At 46.5% G+C, this 21,929-nt stretch overlaps 1 protein-coding gene across 1 annotated transcript in view; it reads left to right on the top strand.

Annotated features, from left to right (window-relative positions):
- DOCK2 (dedicator of cytokinesis 2) overlaps window positions 1-21,929 on the top strand; it is a 412,654-nt gene that overhangs the window by 348,224 nt on the left and 42,501 nt on the right. Inside the window, exons 33-36 of the mRNA XM_060094549.1 lie at window positions 2,196-2,344; window positions 10,931-11,016; window positions 17,438-17,594; window positions 20,621-20,661. Of these exons, the coding sequence (XP_059950532.1) occupies window positions 2,196-2,344; window positions 10,931-11,016; window positions 17,438-17,594; window positions 20,621-20,661 (433 nt within the window). The remainder of the gene's footprint in view (window positions 1-2,195; window positions 2,345-10,930; window positions 11,017-17,437; window positions 17,595-20,620; window positions 20,662-21,929) is intronic.

Genomic DNA, 21,929 nt, shown 5'->3' with positions numbered 1-21,929 from the left:
TCGTATAAGCAATTTCTCCATTCCATGGTGGCTTATCTGACAGTTTCTCATTTACCTTCTACTTATTATTGCAGTCGACTTTGAATTTTAAAACCCCACTGAGGGTTTAAAAGATCTTGAAGGACAAAATCAGAAACCTAGATTAGCAGTTACTATAAACCTGCAGGAAAGCTAGTTTTTTTTTTTTTTTCCTTTTTTTCTGTTTGGACCAATGTGAAGTATAATCCAAATACATCATATAATGAAGCTGATATCCTGGTAAAGTGTCTTTCTATTTCACTCAACTCTCTGCCAGCCTTCATCATTTCATTCTCACTAGCCAAAGATATTCCTAGGATGATGCCTTTTTTATCCGAATCTGGGGAAATACTCACTCCAACCGTAAGCCTCATTTAGGCTGAATTAAAATTCATTTTCTTGCTGCCTTCCCTCTTGGCTCCTTTTCTCAGCTTTATTCGAAAGCAGCAGCGCCAGGCTATACTCCATACCGCCTGAGTTTCTGCACCCCAGGAGCTCTCTCCCCCAGGCGGAGACCACCAATGTGCATCCTGACAATGGGGAAAACCAGGATGGGCTTCTTAGGTTCTGAAACTCAGGAAGAGAAAGAGGCAGCTGCTGATGAAACACCTGGGTGTCAGCTCAGTGACAGGGTTGCTGGGATAGCCTTGCCCACGCTCCCTAGGAAATCCCCGCAATTCTTAAGTGCCCCTCTCTTTTCCCCTCCTCTGCCACATCTGATGTGTGTATTCTGAGGAGTCTGATCCATTCTGCTCAACAAGGCTGCTCTTCATGGTTCGTTTTGGCCAAACATTACAGCAGCCATAGCTAACACTATATGAAGTGTGCCATGTGCCAAGCAGTGTCCAGGGTGCTTGATAAATAATAATTCATTTATTCTTCACAACCCTATGAAATAAATACTGTTATTCTCTCACGTTACAGATGAGGATACGGAGGCCTCAGGGGTCAACTTGCCCAACATCACATAGCTAGTTGATGGCAGAATCCATTTCCATAATTCAGGCAATCTACATCCAGAATCAGTGCCCTTAACCACTGGGCCACGCTACCCCTTCCTCTCGGTGCTGATTCTCCCGGGCCCTGGGCTGAGTATACACAGACATATTTTCACACGGTCTTCTCAACAGGTGGGCATTGTGATTGCATTTTTATAAGACACATATCCAAGTCACATAGCCAGTGAATGTAGGAGCTAGACACATTTATTTCCTCATTCAGCAGACATTTCCTGAGGATCTAACATGTTCTATGCTCAGTGCTACAGATACAACAATAAGAACAGACATGATCTCTCCTCTCACAAAGCTCTCTGTTGGGGGGAGGCAGACGTTTATCAAATGAAGCCATCATTGCCAAGCTGACTAAGAAGACAGACCACCAACCAGTGCAGTATCTGACATAGCTGGCAGTGGGGTGGGCATGCAGTAGGGCTTTTCTCAGCCTGTCCATCCATGAGAAGCCAGGTGGCAATGGGCAGGTGTTGGGGAAAAGGCAGGGAAAAATATTACCAACAAAGGAGCCGTGTGTGCACGGGTCTGGCAGTGAGGAAGCAATGTGAGCTTGTGACAGTGGAACCAGGCCAGTGTGGCAAGAACGCCAAGAGCCAGGGGAGGGGACGTAGGAGTGTCTTGAAATGAGGCAGAAGAAACAAGAAGTTGTAGTTTATCTGACCATAAGCGATGTTTTAACTCCCGCTATTACACTTTTATAGCATACTTTTATAGCAGGTTCTTGGCAGCAAAGTTCGCTTTTCTTGTTTCCATGAAACAGTTGGTAAAAGCATGTATTCCAAATCTCAGAAACATGGCTTGTGTTGCAGACAGACATAATTTCAAGTGTCCCTGTGATTTGCCATCACTAGCATATTCCATCAGGGCCCTATTTGCAAAGGAGATGATGCAGGTGAAAACCCTTATAAACAGCGGCGTGCTTTCCACACGCCTGGGTTATTATCCTTAGCAACGGAGATTGTTTTGGAAGACGCACATGTCTCTTACAAGAGTGGATGTACGTGAAGTGTCCAAAATGGTGCCTGGATCCTGGTAAACAACTATATCAGTGTTAACTATTGCTTTTACAATTTTGCCTCCCTTTTTTTCTTTCCCCAGGCATGGTCTGAGAACCTGTGCATCATGAAAACTGTCTCATGGGTCCATGTCCCTCTTCTCTTTCAGGCCAGAACAAAATCTGCTTCATCCCAGGCATGGTGGGACCTATATTAGAGATGACACTTATCCCTGAGGCTGAGCTCCGGAAAGCCACCATCCCAATCTTCTTCGACATGATGCTGTGTGAATATCAAAGGATTGGGGATTTCAAAAAGGTAAAAAATGAGGCTGGAAACTCATGCCAGCATCCCTAATCCTCAGCCCATTTTTCCATAATGATATCCTTGTTCCATCTGCCTGGGCTTCATTCAGAGGCTTGACGGTAGGCTGGGGACGTTTATTCTTGTGCCCTGAATGAGCTGGCAGATCGGATTTGGTCAGTATTCTATCACTTTCCTGCCCAAGGCCGAGATTAAAATGCACTTTCTTGCTTTGTATCAGCGTGGTCCCTTTCTCAACAGGAAATAGTAAGGATTCTATTTCTGTACCGAAGAACCCCCTCAAGGTGTGTCCAAAGGCCCCCTCCCTCCCACCTGCCCCAACCTGACACCCACCTCTGTCCAGCACTTCTGCTTCTGGGATGACTCGGAAGATCTGAATAGCTGAGAGAGAGCCTACCCCGCCAAGTGTCAGACTTGGCCATGCATCAGGGTTGACAGCAAGTAGAGCCCAAGGCCCATACTTAGGGAGGCCCCGCAGACCTGCCGCGGGGAAGGAATGGGAGGCTTTCCCCAGCGTGCAGGGAGTGAGCCACCTGTGTCAAACGCGAGGGCCACTGACCAAGCATTTTCATTGAAAATCCCATCAAACTGGAAGGATAAGGACCATTTTCTGGGCCCAGTCACTCCAGATGCTTCTGCCAGTGGAATAAACACTGGTTTCCACAACAGGTTCCTGGCAACATTCAGGAGTCACTCCCAGTTTAGGAAGGTGTGTCTTTAAGTCCTGCCAAGTTTGCCTTAGCAGTACCTCCAGGTCTCGCCCTCCTGTCCGCTCAGCCCCCTTCTCACCTGGTGCTCCCCCTAACTGGGCTCCGTGCCCTCCCCCCGGCCTTGCCGCATTTCTGCCTCTCATTCTATACCACGTCTGGCCGCCAAACAGTTTTCCTTAAAACAGGTACCTAAGTGCCTTCTAAAAGGCAGCAGATTCCAAAGTGCTTTTCCTTAAAATCCTTGCGGACCTTACCCTCCCGTTGTTCACTGGTTCTCTAATCCTCACCAAATAAAGTCCAAACCCTTGTGCATTCCAGGCCCTCCTTGCTCTGGCCTTCCATCAAATGTTCCAGCCATTTCCTCCAACTCCTTCCTCCCCATCACCTATTCTCCAGGCAACCCCCCCGCCCCCCGCCAGCTCACCTGAATTGCATTGCCTTGGTGAGCATCCTCCTTCGTGTTTCCACTTCCTCGGGTTCTCTGCCACATTCACAGTCCTTCCTGCCGACATCATCTACGCTCCTACCAATCCTGCAAAGCCCACTCCAACGCTCATCCTTTAAGAGATCTTTGCCCTCTATTCCTATGTCATTCCAGCTGTCTGAGGTGTCCTTATTATACACTGCCTTCCACTAAACTCATTTCTGCATCTTCCTCATCTTCGTGTCCTAAAAGTGATGATGATGATGATGACAATGACTGCCATTAACTAGGCGTTTACTCTGTGTCAAGCACTGTACATAACTTCCATACAGTAGTTCATGGGATGAACTGTTTCTTACAACCCTGTGAGGTAGGCAGCATTACCACCCAATTTTAAGATGGAAGTGCTGAGGCTCAGAGAGGTGAAGTCACTTACCCGAAGTCACACATCAAGAAAGAGGCAGAGCAGAGGTTGCAACACACAGACCACGACAATCCCAAGCCCAGGCTGTGCCCACCGCACTCTCCAGCCACGGGCCTCATCGCAGTAAGTGCTGGCTGAATGAAAGAATGAGCGGCGGCCTTTCAAGCAGTGCCTTCTCAAAAAATGTTCCGTGCAGCTCTAATCCCACCAGATGCTCTAGGGAAGAGGGTTTGGAGGTTAAATACCTTGGGAAGCCCCTGCGTGCCATAACCCCTGCTGGAGACTTCCAATGCACATTAACGTAGCCAAGGCACTGAGCTGTTCCACAGTAAACAGACCTGTTGAATTTCTCAAATTTATTTCTTGAAGAAACATCTATTGGATGTGCCAATCACTTTGGAAAAGGTGGTTCTAAGAGGAAAGAGACTAGTTAGCTGTGATGATCTCAGTGTGAGAGGGTACACTCCCCGCCCAGGGACTGGTGGGAGCTCTCTAGTCCCAGGAAGGCTGGTGACCAGCTGCCCCCCTGCAAGGAGCCTGTAAAGAAATCAGGTGAGGAGTTCAGATGGAGAAAGACACCATATCCAACCAGCTGGGGTGGGGGAGTAGAAGGCACAGCCCTGGATCGAGTGTTTGATGGTTGTCTGGAATCTGCTGCCTTTTAAGGGGGAAGAAAAGTCTGTGAAGCTTGGGAACCTGTGCAGGGCACAGTACATGGGATGAGGGGCATCGTGCCTCCCCTCAGGTCAGCACTCCCCACCATGGTATGGGCACCAGCTGGCTCAGAAGATGTCCTGGGAGCAGGTGTGCAAAAGATACACTCCCAGTACTGATGGCATACAATGTCCGAAGGAGAAGTGCACCCAGGTCCTTTCTGGATTACAACCTGATGGTTGTGTTTGGTGGCCTCATGTCTTCCGAGGCTTGCCTGTCGTGTGATTTTCCTGCCCTAATGGATTCCCTTCTTGAGGCCTCCCTGTGGCATGCACCCACCTATTCCCCATGAATGGGGTCATCCCCGGGCTCCTCGCTCCAGGCATGTGTTCATCATTAGCTCCTTCCCCAGTTGCTTCTCTTCATTGCTACCTTATCAAAAGGGATGGGACAGTCAGGCTGACTAATGGGACAGCTTCCCGTGTGAACACAAGCTGCATGCTTGGTGGGAGCCCAGCTGTGGGATGAGCAGACCCAGGTGTTACCGCTTGGTTCGGAGTAAGCAGCCATGGATGGTGTCCCCAGGAAAGGGAGGAAGCAAGGCCCCCATGAGCCCCAAGCTGCCCTGATGGCCAGATCCAGAATGAACCGCAGAACTGGGGTTTGAGACCCCAGAGGCCTCATGTGCAAACTGGTATTAGTGCACGATGCCAAATAATGAGATAAGGGAAGAACCACGTGCCCAGAAGATGACAGGGTCCCCTTTCTAAAATGTGGGTTTTAATGGAAATAGCAGAGCTCACAGGAGAACTTAGCAGGGCCTTTGCTCCTGGCTCACACCAGGCCCTCTGGCCTGATACCCAATGTCTTGTAGTTCCTTTGCTGTCATCCCTTTGCCGGGCTCTTCCTTTGATTTCTTCACCTGAAGAATCGTAGTCATCCTTCAGCTGTGGCCTCACACTTTGGGAAAGCCTTTCCTGCTTCTTGGGGCAGTGGAGCATCTGGATGCAAGAGACCAAGATTTTTTCCAGCAGGATGAGCTGGAGCAAATGGAACTGGGACAGGAAGAGGGCAGACTCTGAGTGGCTGGGGTGGGGAGAAGGAGGCCCCAGGGCAGTGTCTCTGCTCTAAGTTTCTTACGCAACCTCATCACCAGATTTCCCTCCCTCCCCCTCTAGCCCCAATTAAATGCCCGATGCATTTGACTGACAGCCATTACCCCTCAGGAGTACATCACTTCACCCCAGGCCGTCTCTGTCTGTAACTGGGACTGGATTTCATGTCCCTGGTATACTCCATGATTCCCGTGGTGGGGCTGTGGACAGCAAGAGGGGCCTTGAGTTGGCCACACTGTGGCTGGCGTGGCCATGCCCCAGTTAAAGTGAAATGCATCTAGTCCTACCTGCGTGGCGCTCAGGCATGTCACCTGTGCCCCATAGCATGACAACCTGCTCATAGGTCTGCCTCCATCACAAGACTGTGAGTTCCTCTTTGAGGGCCACAGCGGTTCCCTCAGGCCTGAACTCCCAGCCCCTGTCAAGTGCCTGATGTGAATGTGACGTGAACCGTGTCAGTGTTCTCAGTATGAATGGAGGCATTTAGACCTCCATCCCACCACTGCCTTGGTACAGAGAGGAACGTTCCAGTGAATGTTTTTATAATGTAGAATAATGAGGGTGGCTGACCACTGCCTGAGTAACCCCATAGGAGGCTGGGTAGACCAGTTGTCTTGCTGGCCAATTCTTTGTGGAGGGAGGGATGGTGGACTTTCTAGATGATGTTGGTGGGAAGGAATGGAGGTCCTGGGATGTAGGGAGGTTACCTATGAGGCAGATTGTAGACCAGAATTAGGTACTAATCAGCTGGAGGGTCTGAGCTCTCAGCAGGCAGGAGATCCAGAGAGAATCCCTTTCTCAGAGAAGGAAGAGATAATAGCATTTGACAGCAGCACTTAAAACAGTGCCTGGAACACAGCAGGAACTCAATAATTGCTTGTTGAATGAATTAATGGACAAAGATATCAGTGTGGCAGATTCCACTGAGACTGAGTCTTGGCATGGAGTGAATTGGTGATTCAAACGGCTTAGAACATAATGTGGAAAAGTGCAAATCAATTCACTAAATGTGTACTGAGCACCTACTGTCTCTGGACACTGTGCTTTGGAGTCAGATAGACTTGCTGCTTATAAGCTGAATAAATTTGGATAGGTTATTTAACCTTTCTCAGACTCAGTTTTTCATCCATAAAGTGTGTATCATAATACCATTATAGGTTCCCAGACTCAGGCTCCGTGGATGATGAAATGAAACAGGAAGAGATGAGATAACTCAAAACTAGGAAGCTGCACTAACTTGCATCAGCATCCTTCCTCACGTGACACTGTCTCCTCCAGCTTCCTCCCATGTCGGCTTCCGCCCACCCCAGGACAACCAGCATTTAGTTAACAAAGGAGACCACAGGCTGACTTACTGGTGCCAGTTTCATCTTTGTTATCTCTCTGCCATCCTGGCCTGTCACACTATCTCTGCCCCCTCCCATGTCATAGTCAGCACTTTACCTTTGAAGGTAGCTGAGGAAGAGCTCTTGATCCCTACAATTCACACTTCGGAGGGCCCCGGCTCCTATCAAAAAAATGTTCTAGACAAACAAGAGGATGAAAATAGCCAAGAGGTTCTAAAGCAGTCAAGAGAGGCAGAGGAAACAGTGCAGGGAAGGCATGATGCAAATGTGCGGCCCACGTGATGTCATTCTGCCGTAAGAGGAGGTCTGGGCTCCTAGAGCTCACCCCCGTTTTCCTGAGTGTTTTAAGATTGGTATCGGGCCTTGCGGCATGTAACTTTTGTGAAAGCAACCTGAGGATGCTCCTTAACAAATAGCCATCTTGCAGGGGTGGGGGAAGGAGTCAGTGATGTGATGCAGTCTTGTAGTGTGGATGAAATGGGATTAATCTGGAGAAGCCAGAGCTGCGCCCTAAGCTCTGCATAGTGACGATGTTGGGGGGTAAGGCCTGTCATGGTGACGTAACGTAGTGTATGCTTGGGAGTGTATGGGACCCTTGGGAGTACCCTAAGTCAAGTCCATCCATCCTTTGAAACCCAAGACAAAGGTCCCACTTCGCCTCAGTTTCCTGATTTATAAGTGAGGCTGATGATATCCATTTCCCTTGACTGTTGCAATACGATGCTAATGAAGAGGATACTGTCATGATGACGATTGCTAACAAATACGAAGCACCTACTATGTGCTAAGCGCCAGGCCAGGCCTTTCACATGTGTTTTCCCATTAATTTCTTGCCACAGCACTATAAAGTCGGTGCTGTTTTAAATGTCCATTTAATAGATGAGAAAACTGAGCCTCAGAAAGGCTTAGTAACTTGCCCAACATCACATGGTGGGGAAAACAGTCAAAGCAAGACTCAAACTAAGTCTGTTTGTTGTCAAAGCCTGTGGTCATAGCCACTCCTGAGCAGAGCACAGCACTGGCCCCAGCAGCCCAGAGGGCCAGAGTCTACCCTGGGACATGCTTGACTGAGGCCCTCCCTCTCTAGCCCACTCCGGAGGGTTCAGGCATGGCTGGCGTCATCAGCTCTGCATATTCCTGGAAGCCTGTAATTTCCCTCCCTGTGGGCTCTTTTGTGACCCTGAGACAAGTGCTTATTTAGCCCATCCACTTCTCGGCTCTAAAGGAAAGTTCATCTCACGAGGAGGAATCGTGCCAGCATTTGCCATTGAACAATTTAGACAAAAAAGCTGGTTTTCTCCCCCAAGAACTGCTTTCCAGTAACATTCAGCAGTAATAACAATAACATTAGCAGCAATCGACAAGCAAACCCAGTGCATACTTGAGCCTACGCACTCCCCTAGTGCTTTATAAATAAAATTTCCCCAGCCCTCCTAACTACCCCATGAGGTAGGTACCACTGTTATTCCTATAATATTGATCAGGATCAACAAACTATGGCCCCAGGCCAAATCTGTCCTGCCACCTGTTTTTGTAAATAAAGTTTTACTGGACTGGAGTCACGCCAATGTGTTTTTGTATTAGCTACGGCTGTTTTGGCGCTGTAACAGCAGAGGTGAGTCGTTGTGACAGAGACTGACCCACGACGCCTGAAATATTTACTATCTGGCCCTTAAAGAAAATGTCTACTGAGCCCTGATATAAACTATGACACCGAGGATTAGAAAGGCCTACTAGCTTTCCCAAGACGGTGGAGGGGATGGAGGAGACATTTAAAGCCAGTGCTTATTTACCCCAACCGTGGCCTAACGTCAGCACCTACTCTTGTAGTCCCTTGGCTATATTTCTTCCTGGCCTAGGCTTGACACAGTATACATGTCTAATCATGCTAGCCCCCAGCCCCCGACTTTGGGTGACCCTTGACATGCTTAACAAAATGCTTAACAAAATGCATCATATAAGGGGCGTGATGGACGTGTAGAGTGACAGCCCAGACCCTCGCCGTGTTGGCCTCTGTCTACGTCTCCGTTCTTATTTCCATCCTTTCTTGCTTGAACTTTCTCCTCCAGCTGAATGCTCTCCTCCTTTTTCTCCACATTCCAAGCTCCACACCTTTGCTCGGTCCATCCGCCCCCACCCCACACACACACAGAATGCCTTTCCTTTCCCTATTTATCACAATCCTACCCATCTTTCCAGGCCTGTGTATCTCCTTCCATAAATCTTCCTCAACTGTGGAAACTCACAGGAAATTCTTTCTCAGCACAAGCTGTATCAGCACAAGCTTCTGGTCCTTACCTTTGGCCCTTAGCCCACAAAAGTGAGGGAACAACGGCTCCACGGATGATATGTGAAGCAGAGGGAAAGTGAATCTGGTCTCTGCCTTCCGTCACCGAAAGATTCCAGCCAACTCGACTGGGCTTGATCCTTTGTGCACTGGAAAGAGCCTGCCAAAATGTCTCTGCCATTCATCTGAGACTTCAGACAAGCCACTTAAACTCTCTGGGCCTCTATTTCATCTGTCATAAGAACTGACACTTACTGAGGGTGGTGTTAAGCAGGGGCTGGCTGTTTTTCATGCATTATAGCATTTAAAGGTGATCCTTGACTTCCAGACCTCATGGAGTTATTGTGAGGACTGAGGGTAAAGGGGCTGAGTTAAGATCCAGGAGCCCCCAAGGGCTCCCTGGACCTTGTTGAGCTTTGCCAAGAACCTCCCTCCCTTCTCTAAGTGCCAGTTTCTTATCTAGTGGTAAAAAGGGAGATGGGTAGACTGCATGATTTGGATGGACTCATCAAGGCATGATATTAAAACAGTATACAAACCATTTTTGCGTTACAACCATGTAAGAGAGATAACAAACGGCTCTTCAAAATGTTGAACTCAACTGGGTGAAATGCTTCTTGACATTAAAAGTAGGAAGACAAAATACTCTCTGGCTTCAGTGTTACAAGATTTGGTGTGTAGGTGCATACTTACTTTCAGGTCACTTAGCTAGTTGGATCTCTGACCATTACAGTTGTCACCAGACGACTCTCTGAGGCATTAATTCATGTAAATATGACAGCTTCAGGTATGGCTGGATTCAGGAGCTCAAAAATGGCACCAGGTTTCAGTCTCTCTCCATCCCCTCCTCTCTGTTTTCTACTACATTGGTGTCATTCTCAGGCAGGCTCTTTCACTGTGGTCCTTTCCAGCAGCACCGGGCTTAAAACCTTCCATCTTCAAGTTAAGCAGAAAGACTTCTTTTTCCTAAGAGTGTCAATAGAACTTCAGATTTCAGTCTCACTGGCTTGATCTGTGCCTTAATTGTAGGGTCTGGATAATGGAAGATACTGATCAGGAGCTTGGCCTGATCATGTACCCACACCTAGACCTAGGGAGGTATGGTCAGCCCACCTGAGTCTCACAAACTGAGATCAGGGTTGATGTGATCACCAAAGTATAGAGAAAGGACTGCTAGGCAGGCAGAAAGAATAGCTGTTCGTGACAACATGCCATTCCCTGAAGTTCAGTGCTCTGTCACATCCCTCAGTGCCTTTGCACATGTTATACCCTCGGCTAGGAATGCCCGTTCTCTTAACATTCTCCTGCAAAATTTCAAGGTAAACTTGAGAACAAGGTCAAATGACATGGGCTGTGAGCCTTCCCTGTAGACTCTCCTCTCTCTCTCTCTTCTATGCCCATCTCTCTGCTCCAGCACTTACCATCTATGGCTCTTCTCCGCTCTCCGGGAACTCCTAAAAGGCAAATGTAGTATCCTGTTCCATTTTGCACTCCCAGTGCTCAGTGCTGAATCTGGGAGATGATATATGCTCCCTAAGCTTTGGTTAAAAAAATGAATTGACTAATTTCAGCATTCAGCCTTCTAACGTTATTGTTGATTTTCATCTCCTGCTTCTTCAGTTTGAAAATGAAATCATCCTCAAGCTGGACCACGAGGTGGAAGGGGGCCGAGGGGACGAACAGTACATGCAGCTGCTGGAGTCCATGTAAGTTCAGTGCCCAGCATGGGATGAGCCGGGAAGGTGGGCCCGAGGCCGGAGGGCTTAGGACTCCGGGGGGCTCCAGTGGCTCTGTCCTCCCCTGGAGATAGGCTCATGGGTATGGGAGAGGCTCCATTTTTGGAAGAAATCTCACATCTCTCTCTGCGGTGGCTGTTTCTTTGATATTGATGGGACGGGTCAGATAAAAAGAAACTTTGCTGTGTTGGGGAGAGGGAAATAATACACCAAAATGTTCACTTTTGTTATCTCTTAGCTGTGGAATAATTTTTGCTGTCTTTTCCTTTTTCCTTTCTCAATCTTTGACAGATATTGGCCACAACCAACATTTATGGAAACCACGCTAAGTGCTCTCCCAGTATTGTCTCATTTAGTTACGTTTTCTCTGTTTGATCCCATTTCACATAGGTGGCCCCCAAAGCTCAGGGAAGTGTCTTGTCCGAGGAAACTAGGCCAAGCTAGTCAAGTGGACAAGCTGGGACTGAACCCAGCTCTGCTGGACTCCAGCGCACAGGCCTGGTGAGGCGGTGGGCAGTGGGTAGCACCCAGGAGCACTGGCCTTGGACTCAGGACACTGTGTTGTTTTAACAGCTCATTGAGATGTAATTCACATACCATACAGTTCACCTAAAGTGTACAATTCAGTGGCTTTCAGTATATTCACAGAGCTGTGCAACCATTACCACAGTCAATTGTAGAACCTTTTTGTTACCTCCCGAAAGAAAGCCCATACCCCTTAGCCATCATCCCCTCCCCTTCTCTGGGGTTTCTATGGATGTGTCTATTCTGGACATTACATACAAATAGAATCATACAATACATGGTCCTTTGTGACTGGCTTCTTTCTCATAACATGTTCTCAGGGTTCACCCATGCTGTAACACGTGTCAGTATTTCACTTATTTTTATTGCCGAATAATATTTCACTGTTTGGAAATACCCCATTTTGTTTATTCATTCATCAGCAGTTGGAGTTTTAGACTATCTCCATTTTGGGCTATCAGGAATGATGCTACTTTGAGCGTTCATATACACATTTTTGTGTGAACACATGTTTACGGTCCTCTTGGGTGTATTAACTAGGAGTGGGATTGCTGGGTCATATGGCAACTCTGTAGGTAACCTTTTGAGGAACCATCAGACTGTTTTCCAAAGTGACTATACCAGTTACCTTCCTACCAGCAATGTACAAGGGTTCCAATTTCTCCATATCCTTCTGAGCTCTTGTTAATATCCATCTTACTGATTATAGCCATCCTATAATCAGTGTGAAATGAAATCTCATTGTCACTTCAGTTTGCATTTCCTACATGGCTAATGATGTTGAGCATCTTTTCATGTGCATATTGGCCATTAGTATATCGTTGGAGGAAGTCACTGGATTTCCATCTTGATTCCAGCACTTAGCGGCTGCACAACTTTGGACCAATCATGCAACATCTTTGGCTTCAATGTGCCCATCTGTAAAATGGGGATAATAAACGTCCTATGGTTATACTGAAGAGTAAATAACTATAAAACATGTGCACACAGCAGGTAGAAGCTCAGGAAATGTCCTTTGATCCCTCACCTAACTCCCAGTTTCTATCTCTGACACCATGATAAGAGTGAGGACTTCTCCCAAGGTTCAGGAATGTGACTCACACATCCCAAATTCCCTCTTAATTGTAGGTTCCCTGATTTGTATGATTCTCTGATATATATCTGATCTTGAATTCTTTCCCCAGTCCTCTTGGAATCTTTTAACTTTAACAACAAAAAGCAGACTGAAGGTCTTGCTCTGACCCTCACAATGACCCTCTCTCCCCTGCCCAGCGGGCAGAGCCCAGTGGACAGAGTTGAGTCCCAGGCAGCACCATCCCAGCTGCCCTCGCCCCCTCCTGTCACTGTGCACAACCATCACTAAACACCTAGAAAGCAAAGGCCACTGGGCTAGCCGAGAAACCCATCATCTGCTCCTCGGGTAGGTATCGAGACTGATCGTCCAGTGGGGAGATGACATTTTGCCTGAGTTAATGTTTTTCTTAAAGCTCAAGAAAGGAAAAATCTAAATATTGACCAGAAGTGAAACCAGGGCTGGTGCTGGCAGCCTCCATTTTTATAAGCGGATGGGGCTCTGTGGCCAGTCTTCAGATGATCAGCAGGATCTTCAAATCCTTCCTGAGCGATTATTTATAAAAGGAGTCCTTAGAGGTCTGGGAAATTAAAAACAGCTCATTATTTTTCTCCTGAAACAGAGGCGTGAATGATTTTTGCAAAACGAATCAAGCCCACCCAACCTGAAGAGTCAGGACCCCGTCAGAACATCCAGGGGCCAAGTCCCTGCTCCTTCCTTCCTTCTGACTTCCTGAGCCTCAGTTTCCTTATCTGCAAAGTGAGGATAAAAATACCATCCAACTCCTAGAGTTTTTATTGAGAAAAAACAAGACACATCATGAAAAGTGCTTAGCACAGTTTGTGACACCTTGTAGGTAATCTGGAAATAGTAGTTATTATTATCGTTGAGCAGGTGGATATTGATGTGATTATTTGAAGCCATGAGCCTACCTATCATTCCTCTTCCAGACTAGTGAACCTCAGCTCCTCTAACCCTCTTCCCAGCCCCTCATTCAGGGCCTCCACTGATACATAGGGCCCACTCTGGGCAGACCCAGTTCTGTGGGCACATGGCTTGGTAACTGGATGGTGTTTTTGTGAATCGAGCAGGGCTTCCCTTCTGGTGGCAGCTGAAGCCCTGCATCGAGGCACGAGGGTTAGGGCATGAAGTGGTGCTGCATTTCAGTATTCACGTGCTCTCATGCAGTGCACAGCCTTACACGGCATCCCGCCCCTCCCCATCCTTAGAACTCTCCTTGGAGCCCGCTCGCATTAGTCCACACCTGTCTTAAAGTGAGAGTCCCATACTGAATGGAGTAATGAGACACATTCTACCCTCCTGTATTCCATCTGCCTGGGAACATTTCTAAAAGTGGCACGGGGGCTGGAAACCTGAAAGGGACAGAGAAGGTGTGTTCTGGGGCCCAGATCCCACTCAGACCAGTTCAGTTGAAAGGGGACCTGTCATAAGAAGCACACAATACATAGTTTTTAAAGGAATAAATGAAACGTCCAGTTCCATAAGCACTGACAAAGGTGTGGGTCAGGGATCCCTCCCTCTGAAGGCCTCCCATGCTGAATGCAGGTCTATTCGAGGGAGATGTGAGCTCCCTCCAGCCCCCACCAAGGCAGGAGCATAGATGCGGAGTGGCCGGTGTTCTGCCATCCCTCCTTCGACCGAGTGAGGGACTATTGAATCACTTCGAGAGCCTCCTAGCTCTTTTTCATTGCCACTTCCATTCCATTGTTGGGCTCAAAGGAGAGGAATACTGGTGTGACCTTGGCAGGATGGAGATTAGAACTCAGCCCCATGGGCTTCGAGCCTAGCCTACAAATTGAGGGTGATAACACTGCCTACCTCAAGAAGATTATGTGAGTGTTAAACAAGATAATCAGTAAAACCAGCTTAGCACAACATCTGGAACACAGGTACTCAATAAATGATAGTATCATGTATTACAGTTAGTTTTTATTTCTATATCCACTTCCACTGCTAGACGGTGAACTCCTGGAGGTCAGTGAATTGCTAGTTCTGAGATCTCTGAATCCCTAGTTCCCAGAAGAGTACATGTTGAGTGCACAGATAGATGGATAGATAGATGGTGGACGGATGGGTGATTTCAAACCAATCTGCCCGTCTACCTCTCCAACCCTAGACCATAGGAGCAGTTTTCTTACCTTATGGCTAAAAAATAGATTAAGAAAGCCAAGACTTTGTTTTTCTAAACACTTGCTTCTCAAAGGACCAACCATATAGCATCACCCGGGAGCCTGTTAAAATGTAGAATCTCAGGCCTTACCCCAAACCTGCTGAATCAGAATTAATGAACGCAGTGCCCAGGTGATTCCCATGTACACTGAAGTCTGCAAAGCAGCAGACAAAACCAATTGTTCTTAATATTGGCTGTACATTGGAATCACCTGGAGAACTGAAAAAATAAAATACTGCTTCCTGGCTCCCATCCCCAAAGATACAAAGACATTGACCTAGAGTGGAGATTGAGCTTTGGAAAAGCTCTCCTTGTGATTCTACCATGCGACCAGGGCAGAGAGCCACTGGTCTGGCCATGCTCAGGCCCTCAGATGCCTTCTACCTGGGAGGCTGTGAGAAATCACACCCCAAACGCTGGGACAAAGTTTCATTGCATTGTCATTAAGACGGAAAGCAAGGCTGGAAGTGACCATCCCAGAAGGAGTTAGGCACAGCTGATGACTGAGCCAGACAGGCCTAAATCACAGGGCAGTTTGCATCTCTCCTTGAGAGCTGGGAACAGGTGCTTCTCCCATGGCGAAGATGGATTTGTCTGATCACAGCCACAGTTTGAGACATCGCGTCCTTGCAGCATGGCTTGGCTTCTGGGCAGAATGACCCTCCAGAGTCCTTGCCTTCCTCACCTTCCCCCTCTTAGGAGCTCTTGGGACTTATAAACTGCTATGGGCAGAGTAGGCAGAAACAGACGCAGCCTGGGAAATGCTTATCTACTCAAGATTCCTGAGAACACACCACAATGTTTCTCTGCAGAAAATACCCGCGATTGTCTTGATTCCCAAGGTCACCACTGACTATCGGAATGATGCTGGGAAGGACATTTAACTTCTCTGGGCCTTGATTACCTCATGTGCAAAATGAGGGGAATAATTTTTACTTACCAGAATGACTGTGATCATTTCTTTAGAAAAAGTGATTAGACAATGTCTGGTGAATAAGTGATTAAGAAGTAGTCATTAACCAAAATTTTAATCCATCTGTCTCTCCCTACCTAGCCTGTGGGCTGCTTGAGGGTAGGCATGGTTCTTTTTATATTTCTGTTTTTTTTTTTTTTTATCTCTCTCCCCATCCCCACCCTACACAATGCCTCGAATAGTGCCTAGCAACTGATAGGTACTTAAGGAATGTCACTATTTTCATTTTTGTTTTTAAAATTTAGAATATTATGATTACAACAAATGTTGTAAATTGTTCAAATACTATATGCACATTTCAGTTGAAAAATGAACAGTGTCCTCCTCTATTCCCCCACCTAGACCCCTTGCCAGAAGCAACGTGCATTTAGTTTGGTGTTTATCCTTCCTGACCGTATCTGTCACATTCATAAACACACAGAGACACATAAAAGTAGACACACACAGGGACTTCCCTGGCAGTGCAGTGGTTAAGAATCCGCCTGCCAATGCAGGGGACACGGGTTTGATCCCTGGTCCGGGAAGATCCCACATGCCGCGGAGCACCTACTGAGCCTGTGCCCTAGAGCCTGCGAGCCACAACTACTGAAGCCTGCTCGCCTAGAGCCTGTGCTCCACAGCAAGAGAAGCCCCTGCTCGCCACAACTAGAGAAAGCCCACGTGCAGCAATGAAGACCCAACACAGCCAAAAATAAATAACTAAATAAAATAAAATTTTTTAAAAGTAGACATGAACTTCCACTCATATATAGCATTTGGTGGTTGAGAGCAGATGCTGGAGCCAGACTGTTGTTATTTACCAACTGTGTGACCTTGGACAAGTTAGTTGACCTCTCTGTGCATTAATTTCACCATCTGCAAACCTCTTATATCTTATTTCATAAGACTGTGATGGGAGATTAAATGAGGTAAAATTTGTAAGACGTTTAGAATAATGCCTGGGACGTGGTAGGTTCTTTGTGAGTTGGTTAAATAGAACATAAGTATTGTTCTGAGACTCACTTTTCTCAACCATACATTTTACAGAGCTTTTTGTTTCAAAACATATTGATCTCATACTTTTTAATGACTTCGTAGAGTCACATTTTGTGAATATGCTTTAACTGGACATTTAAGATAGTTCTAACTATTTCACTATTAGACACAATTTGTACGTACTGTAAATATATCCTTACATACTTCTGGGATTATTTCTGTAAAATAGATTCCCCAAAGTAGAATTACTGGATCAAAGGATATGTACTTTTACAATTTTTACAGATATTGTGAAAATTGCTGCCCCCAAAAGTTGTACTGATTTACTCCCAATGTGGGTCTGTAAAGGTGACCATTTCTCCACACCATCGCCCACACTAGAAATTTATTTTTATTTTTTCTCATTTTGATGGTGGGGAAAAAGTTACTTTCTACACTATATGGGCAAATCAGTGTATAAATGAGTTAAGTGATTGAATAAAGGAACAAAATGAGCCAATGAACCAGGGGAACTTGGATACACCGGTTTGTTTGGCTTGTTCTCCACCCTTCCCGAGCCCCGCCCCCGACTCGCAGCCCCGCCCCCAACCCCCGACCCCGAGCACGCTCTTTCTCCCTTGGCCTCGAGCTCACTGCCCTCCCGTCTGTGCCGCAGCCTGATGGAGTGTGCTGCAGAACACCCAACTATCTACAAGTCCGTGGAGAACTTTGTGAACCTGGTCAAAGGCCTCCTGGAGAAGCTGCTGGATTACCGGGGCGTGATGACGGACGAGAGCAAAGACAACCGCATGAGCTGCACCGTGAACCTGCTGGTATGTGCGCGGCTCTCCCCATTTTGAGTCAGATCGGAGTCTTGGGAGCAGGTCTGGCTTTGGGTTCCACTATGGCTCTGGATAGGGAAGCAGCACTAAGGGCTTTAGAAATCAGACAAACGTGAGAGCGTCCTTGCCCTGACATCTATCATTTCACGTTCCCTGTGCCTCAGTTTATCATATATATGAAATGGGAATGACTATAGTTGGCTCTCCCCATCCAAGGGTTCGGCATTTGCTGATCCAACTAAAGGTTGAAAATAATCAGGAAAAAAAATTCCACAAAGTTCCAAAAAGCAAAACTTGAATTTGCCGCATGCTGGCCACTATTTACATAGCATTTACATTGGATTTACAGCTCTTTACGTAGCATTTACATTGTTTAAGTAATAATAAGTAATCTAGAGGTGATTTAAAGTATATAGATGTGCGTAGGTTATATGCAAATTCTATGCCATTGTATTTAAGGCACTTGAGCATTCTCAGACTTTGGTGTCTGTGGGGGTCCTGGGACCAATCCCCTGCAGCTGCCAGGCGATGACAGTATTTCCTTTAGCACTTAATACACAAAGAAGGAAGGTGGCAGTATAAAGAAGTTAAGAGTACGAGCTTTAGAGTCACACAGGCTATGGGTTCTCATCCTACCTCTGATAATTAATAGACTACACAAGTCAAGAAAGTTTTCTGAAGGTTTAGTTTGCTTATCTGTTCCATGGCGAAAATAATAGTACCTATTTCATAGGTTGCACAGTCCTGACCCATGGTTAAATGCTCACTGTGTGTTTCCTTCTCTTACAGAACGAAGTAATACTGATAACTAGTATTTATAGAAAATTACTATGGGATAGGCTAACCAGAGCAGCTAGTTCCAAACCCAGACTCTTCACTCCTGTACCACACGACCTGCCATTGGCCAGCTCCCAAATAGTCTCCCTTCAGATGTGCTGTGATGTGGTTATGAGACAGCTAGTAGCAGCCACAGTGCTTCATACTCACCATGCCAGCCCACCCTAACGTGGTTAAAATGAATAAAGTTGACCAGAAGACCATGTGGCATCTACCACATCAATCCCCCCTGCCATTCCCAGTGTTCCAGAAATATAAATCCTGTCCCCAAAGTTCTGTGTGTCTTCTGTTTACCCTAAGTGGACTCTTTTTTTTTTTTTTAATTCTATAGTTAAAATACACTTCCTTTTCAGTGATTTGAAAATGACTCACATATCTGTAATGAATGCTGAAGTCATTACAATTCAGCAACATTATGTTAAAATGTATTATTATTGGGCTTCCCTGGTGGCGCAGTGGTTGAGAGTCCGCCTGCCGATGCAGGGGACACGGGTTCGTGCCCTGGTCCAGGAAGATCCCACATGCCGCAGAGCTGCTGGGCCCGTGAGCCGTGGCTGCTGAGCCTGCGCATCCGGAGCCTGTGCTCCGCAACGGGAGAGGCCACAACAGTGAGAGGCCCGTGTACAGCAAAAAAAAAAAAAAAAAAAAGTATTATTAGTTATTTTTTTTGAATTTTATTATATCTTTTTATACAGCAGGTTCTCATTAGTGACCCATTTTATACATATTAGTGTATACATGTCAATCCCAATCTCCCAATTCATCACACCACCGCCACCACCCCCTGCCACTTTGCCCCCTTGGTGTCCGTACGCTTGTTCTCTACATCTGTGTCTCTTCAATGTCTGCCCTGCAAACCGGTTCATCTGTACCATTTTTCTAGGTTCCCTAAGTGGACTCTTTTTAAACAGCCCAGATATTGCCACTGATTTTCTGAAATGCTAAGGGGAGTTTAAAACTCCTGATTACAGGGCTTCCCTGGTGGCACAGTGGTTGAGAGTCCGCCTGCCGATGCAGGGGACATGGGTTCGTGCCCCGGTCCGGGAGGATCCCACATGCCACAGAGCGGCTGGGCCTGTGAGCCGTGGCCGCTGAGCCTGCGCGTCCGGAGCCTGTTGCTCCGCAACGGGAGAGGCCACAACAGTGAGATGCCCACGTACCACAAAAACAACAACAACAACAAAAAACCCTCCTGATTACAGCAGAAAGGAATTCATTGCTAATAACTCCACAAGGCCCAATTTACATAAAAAGCACGAAGCGGGGTTTTCCAGGAGTATAGCAGTTTCTCTCTTTGGAGAGGTAGACCTTCAACTGTCAGAATCTGACCTGGGAGAAAGTTGGGACAGGCAGGTCTCTAAGCAGTTAGACTCTGCTAGATTTTGGTGTGTGGCTTAAACATGGTATCAGGGAGAAGAACAGGATGGGGTGGGTGTGTCTGGAGGTCTAGTATGGCTCCGCTACCCACTGACTATGCCCTGGAACACCTGGAACACATCACCTCGCCCTCTCGGAGCCTCAGGTGCACATGAGTGCCTTGAATTAAACCTGGGTTTTCTCAAAGTGTGGCTCAAGGATTGGGTCCTGACCTCCTGGCTCAAAATCTGTAAGGACTTGTTTTAAAATGCACAGGATTCCAGGACAACTACTGGTCTACATGAGCCCTGAGCTGGAATAGGTATTGCCAGGCTTAAATGTTTTTGACTGTGGAATCTCAGCATAACTTCGGATAGTTCTGCACTATCAGGAGTTATGATCTGTTATCATCACTGGGATCTGTTGTGATTACTATTACTCTATTGCTATTACTCTGATTCCAACTCAGTTCTGCCCGAGTGCAAGATCTGGGCTTTTAAAGATCAAGCTGGACTGCCTTTCATAGTAGACTTTGTCAAAGTAAACGGCCTCAATCTTGGCATCCCTCAGTGCAGCAAATAGTTGGATTGCACCCCCCGATGTGATGGCTGAGGTACTTCCTCTGTCCCTTTATAGTCTAAGGATCAGTGAAGTGACTTTCAAGGCAGAATAAGCTGTTTGATGCATTCAGGAAAGTAAATTTCTTGCTCCCATCTCGCCCAGGTAGTACATAGCAATTTCCTCTCATCTTCATCACAGTGCCCTCCACCTCTGCTGCTCTGCAAAGAAAAAAGCCTCATCACTGTTTTTCCTCCCTTATCTAGAATTTCTACAAAGATAATAATCGGGAAGAGATGTACATAAGGTAAGATTTTTGTTTTCTGAAACCCAGGCCTGCTGTGTCACTCTCCTGCTCAATATCCATCGATGGCTCCCCGCTGCCTTTAGCATAGAGTTTAAGCATATCTTGTTGACATTCAGACCCTCTTTGTTCTGATTCCTAACAATCTCCCCAGATTCAACTCCTTCCATCTCCTACAATCAGCCCCCCAAATCCACTTGGAGTTCTCTGACCTGCCATGCTGTTTTGCTGTGGATTGAGCTGGTGAATTGCACGTGCGTTTGTTACAAGAATGGCATGCGAAGCCCTAGTCCAGGGTTGGTAGTTAGAACATCCGCCAGCCCAGCTTTGAAGGGAAAAAAATACCAAGATGTATGATGCCCACTTCTTTGTAGGCATTTAAAAGATATGTATTTGAACATCATATGAAGGATTTGGGGGGGACATTGGGCTGAAGCAAAGAACCCCCTTGCCAGTGTGTCTCAGACTCTCATTTTTTTCCTCCAAAGGTTTTTTTTATTGGTACTTTTACTCATTACAAAAATAATACATACTGGGCTTCCCTGGTGGTGCAGTGGTTGAGAGTCCGCCTGCCGATGCAGGGCACACGGGTTTGTGCCCCGGTCCAGGAAGATCCCACATGCCGTGGAGCAGCTAGGCCTGTGAGCCATGGCCGCTGAACCTGCGCATCCAGAGCCCGTGCTCCACAACAGGAGAGGCCACGACAGTGAGAGGCCCGCATACGGCAAACAAACAAACAAAAATAAAAAACATAGTTATTACCAAAAATACCTCATAAAATACAGACAAGCAAAACAAAAAAATGAAATAAACTCCCATAATCTATACATTATTCCCAGACCTTTTTATATTTATGCTTATATATAGATCAAATTCTATGCATGCCTAGTTTCTGCAAAAATGGGATCATATTGCTCATAATTTATTCTTTGCTTGACAAGAATTCCATGTCAACAGAAGTATTTCAACTTAATTTTTAATGAAACGATAAAATTCCCTTTCCAGAATATACCATAATTTATATAGCCAATCTTTGTTGTTGAATATTTAGGTTGTTTCCAACTTTTTTCTATCATAAATAGCACAGTGACAAAATTCTTGGACATATATATATCTTTATGCATCTCCTTATGAGACAAAAGCCTGCAAAGTGGCATTGACTGTAAGGTTAACGACCAAGGCCCTTTCAAGGCTTTTGACACATTCTGTCAAAGACCGGAGACTCCAAGTCCAAATTCACTCTGCAAAGTACTGCAAATATTTTTAGGTAG

The sequence above is a fragment of the Mesoplodon densirostris genome, chromosome 3 (assembly GCF_025265405.1).
Source record: "Mesoplodon densirostris isolate mMesDen1 chromosome 3, mMesDen1 primary haplotype, whole genome shotgun sequence".
Lineage (NCBI taxonomy): Eukaryota > Metazoa > Chordata > Mammalia > Artiodactyla > Ziphiidae > Mesoplodon > Mesoplodon densirostris.
The sequence above is the reverse complement of the archived record's forward strand: the minus strand, read 5'-3'. Positions and strand labels throughout refer to the sequence as shown.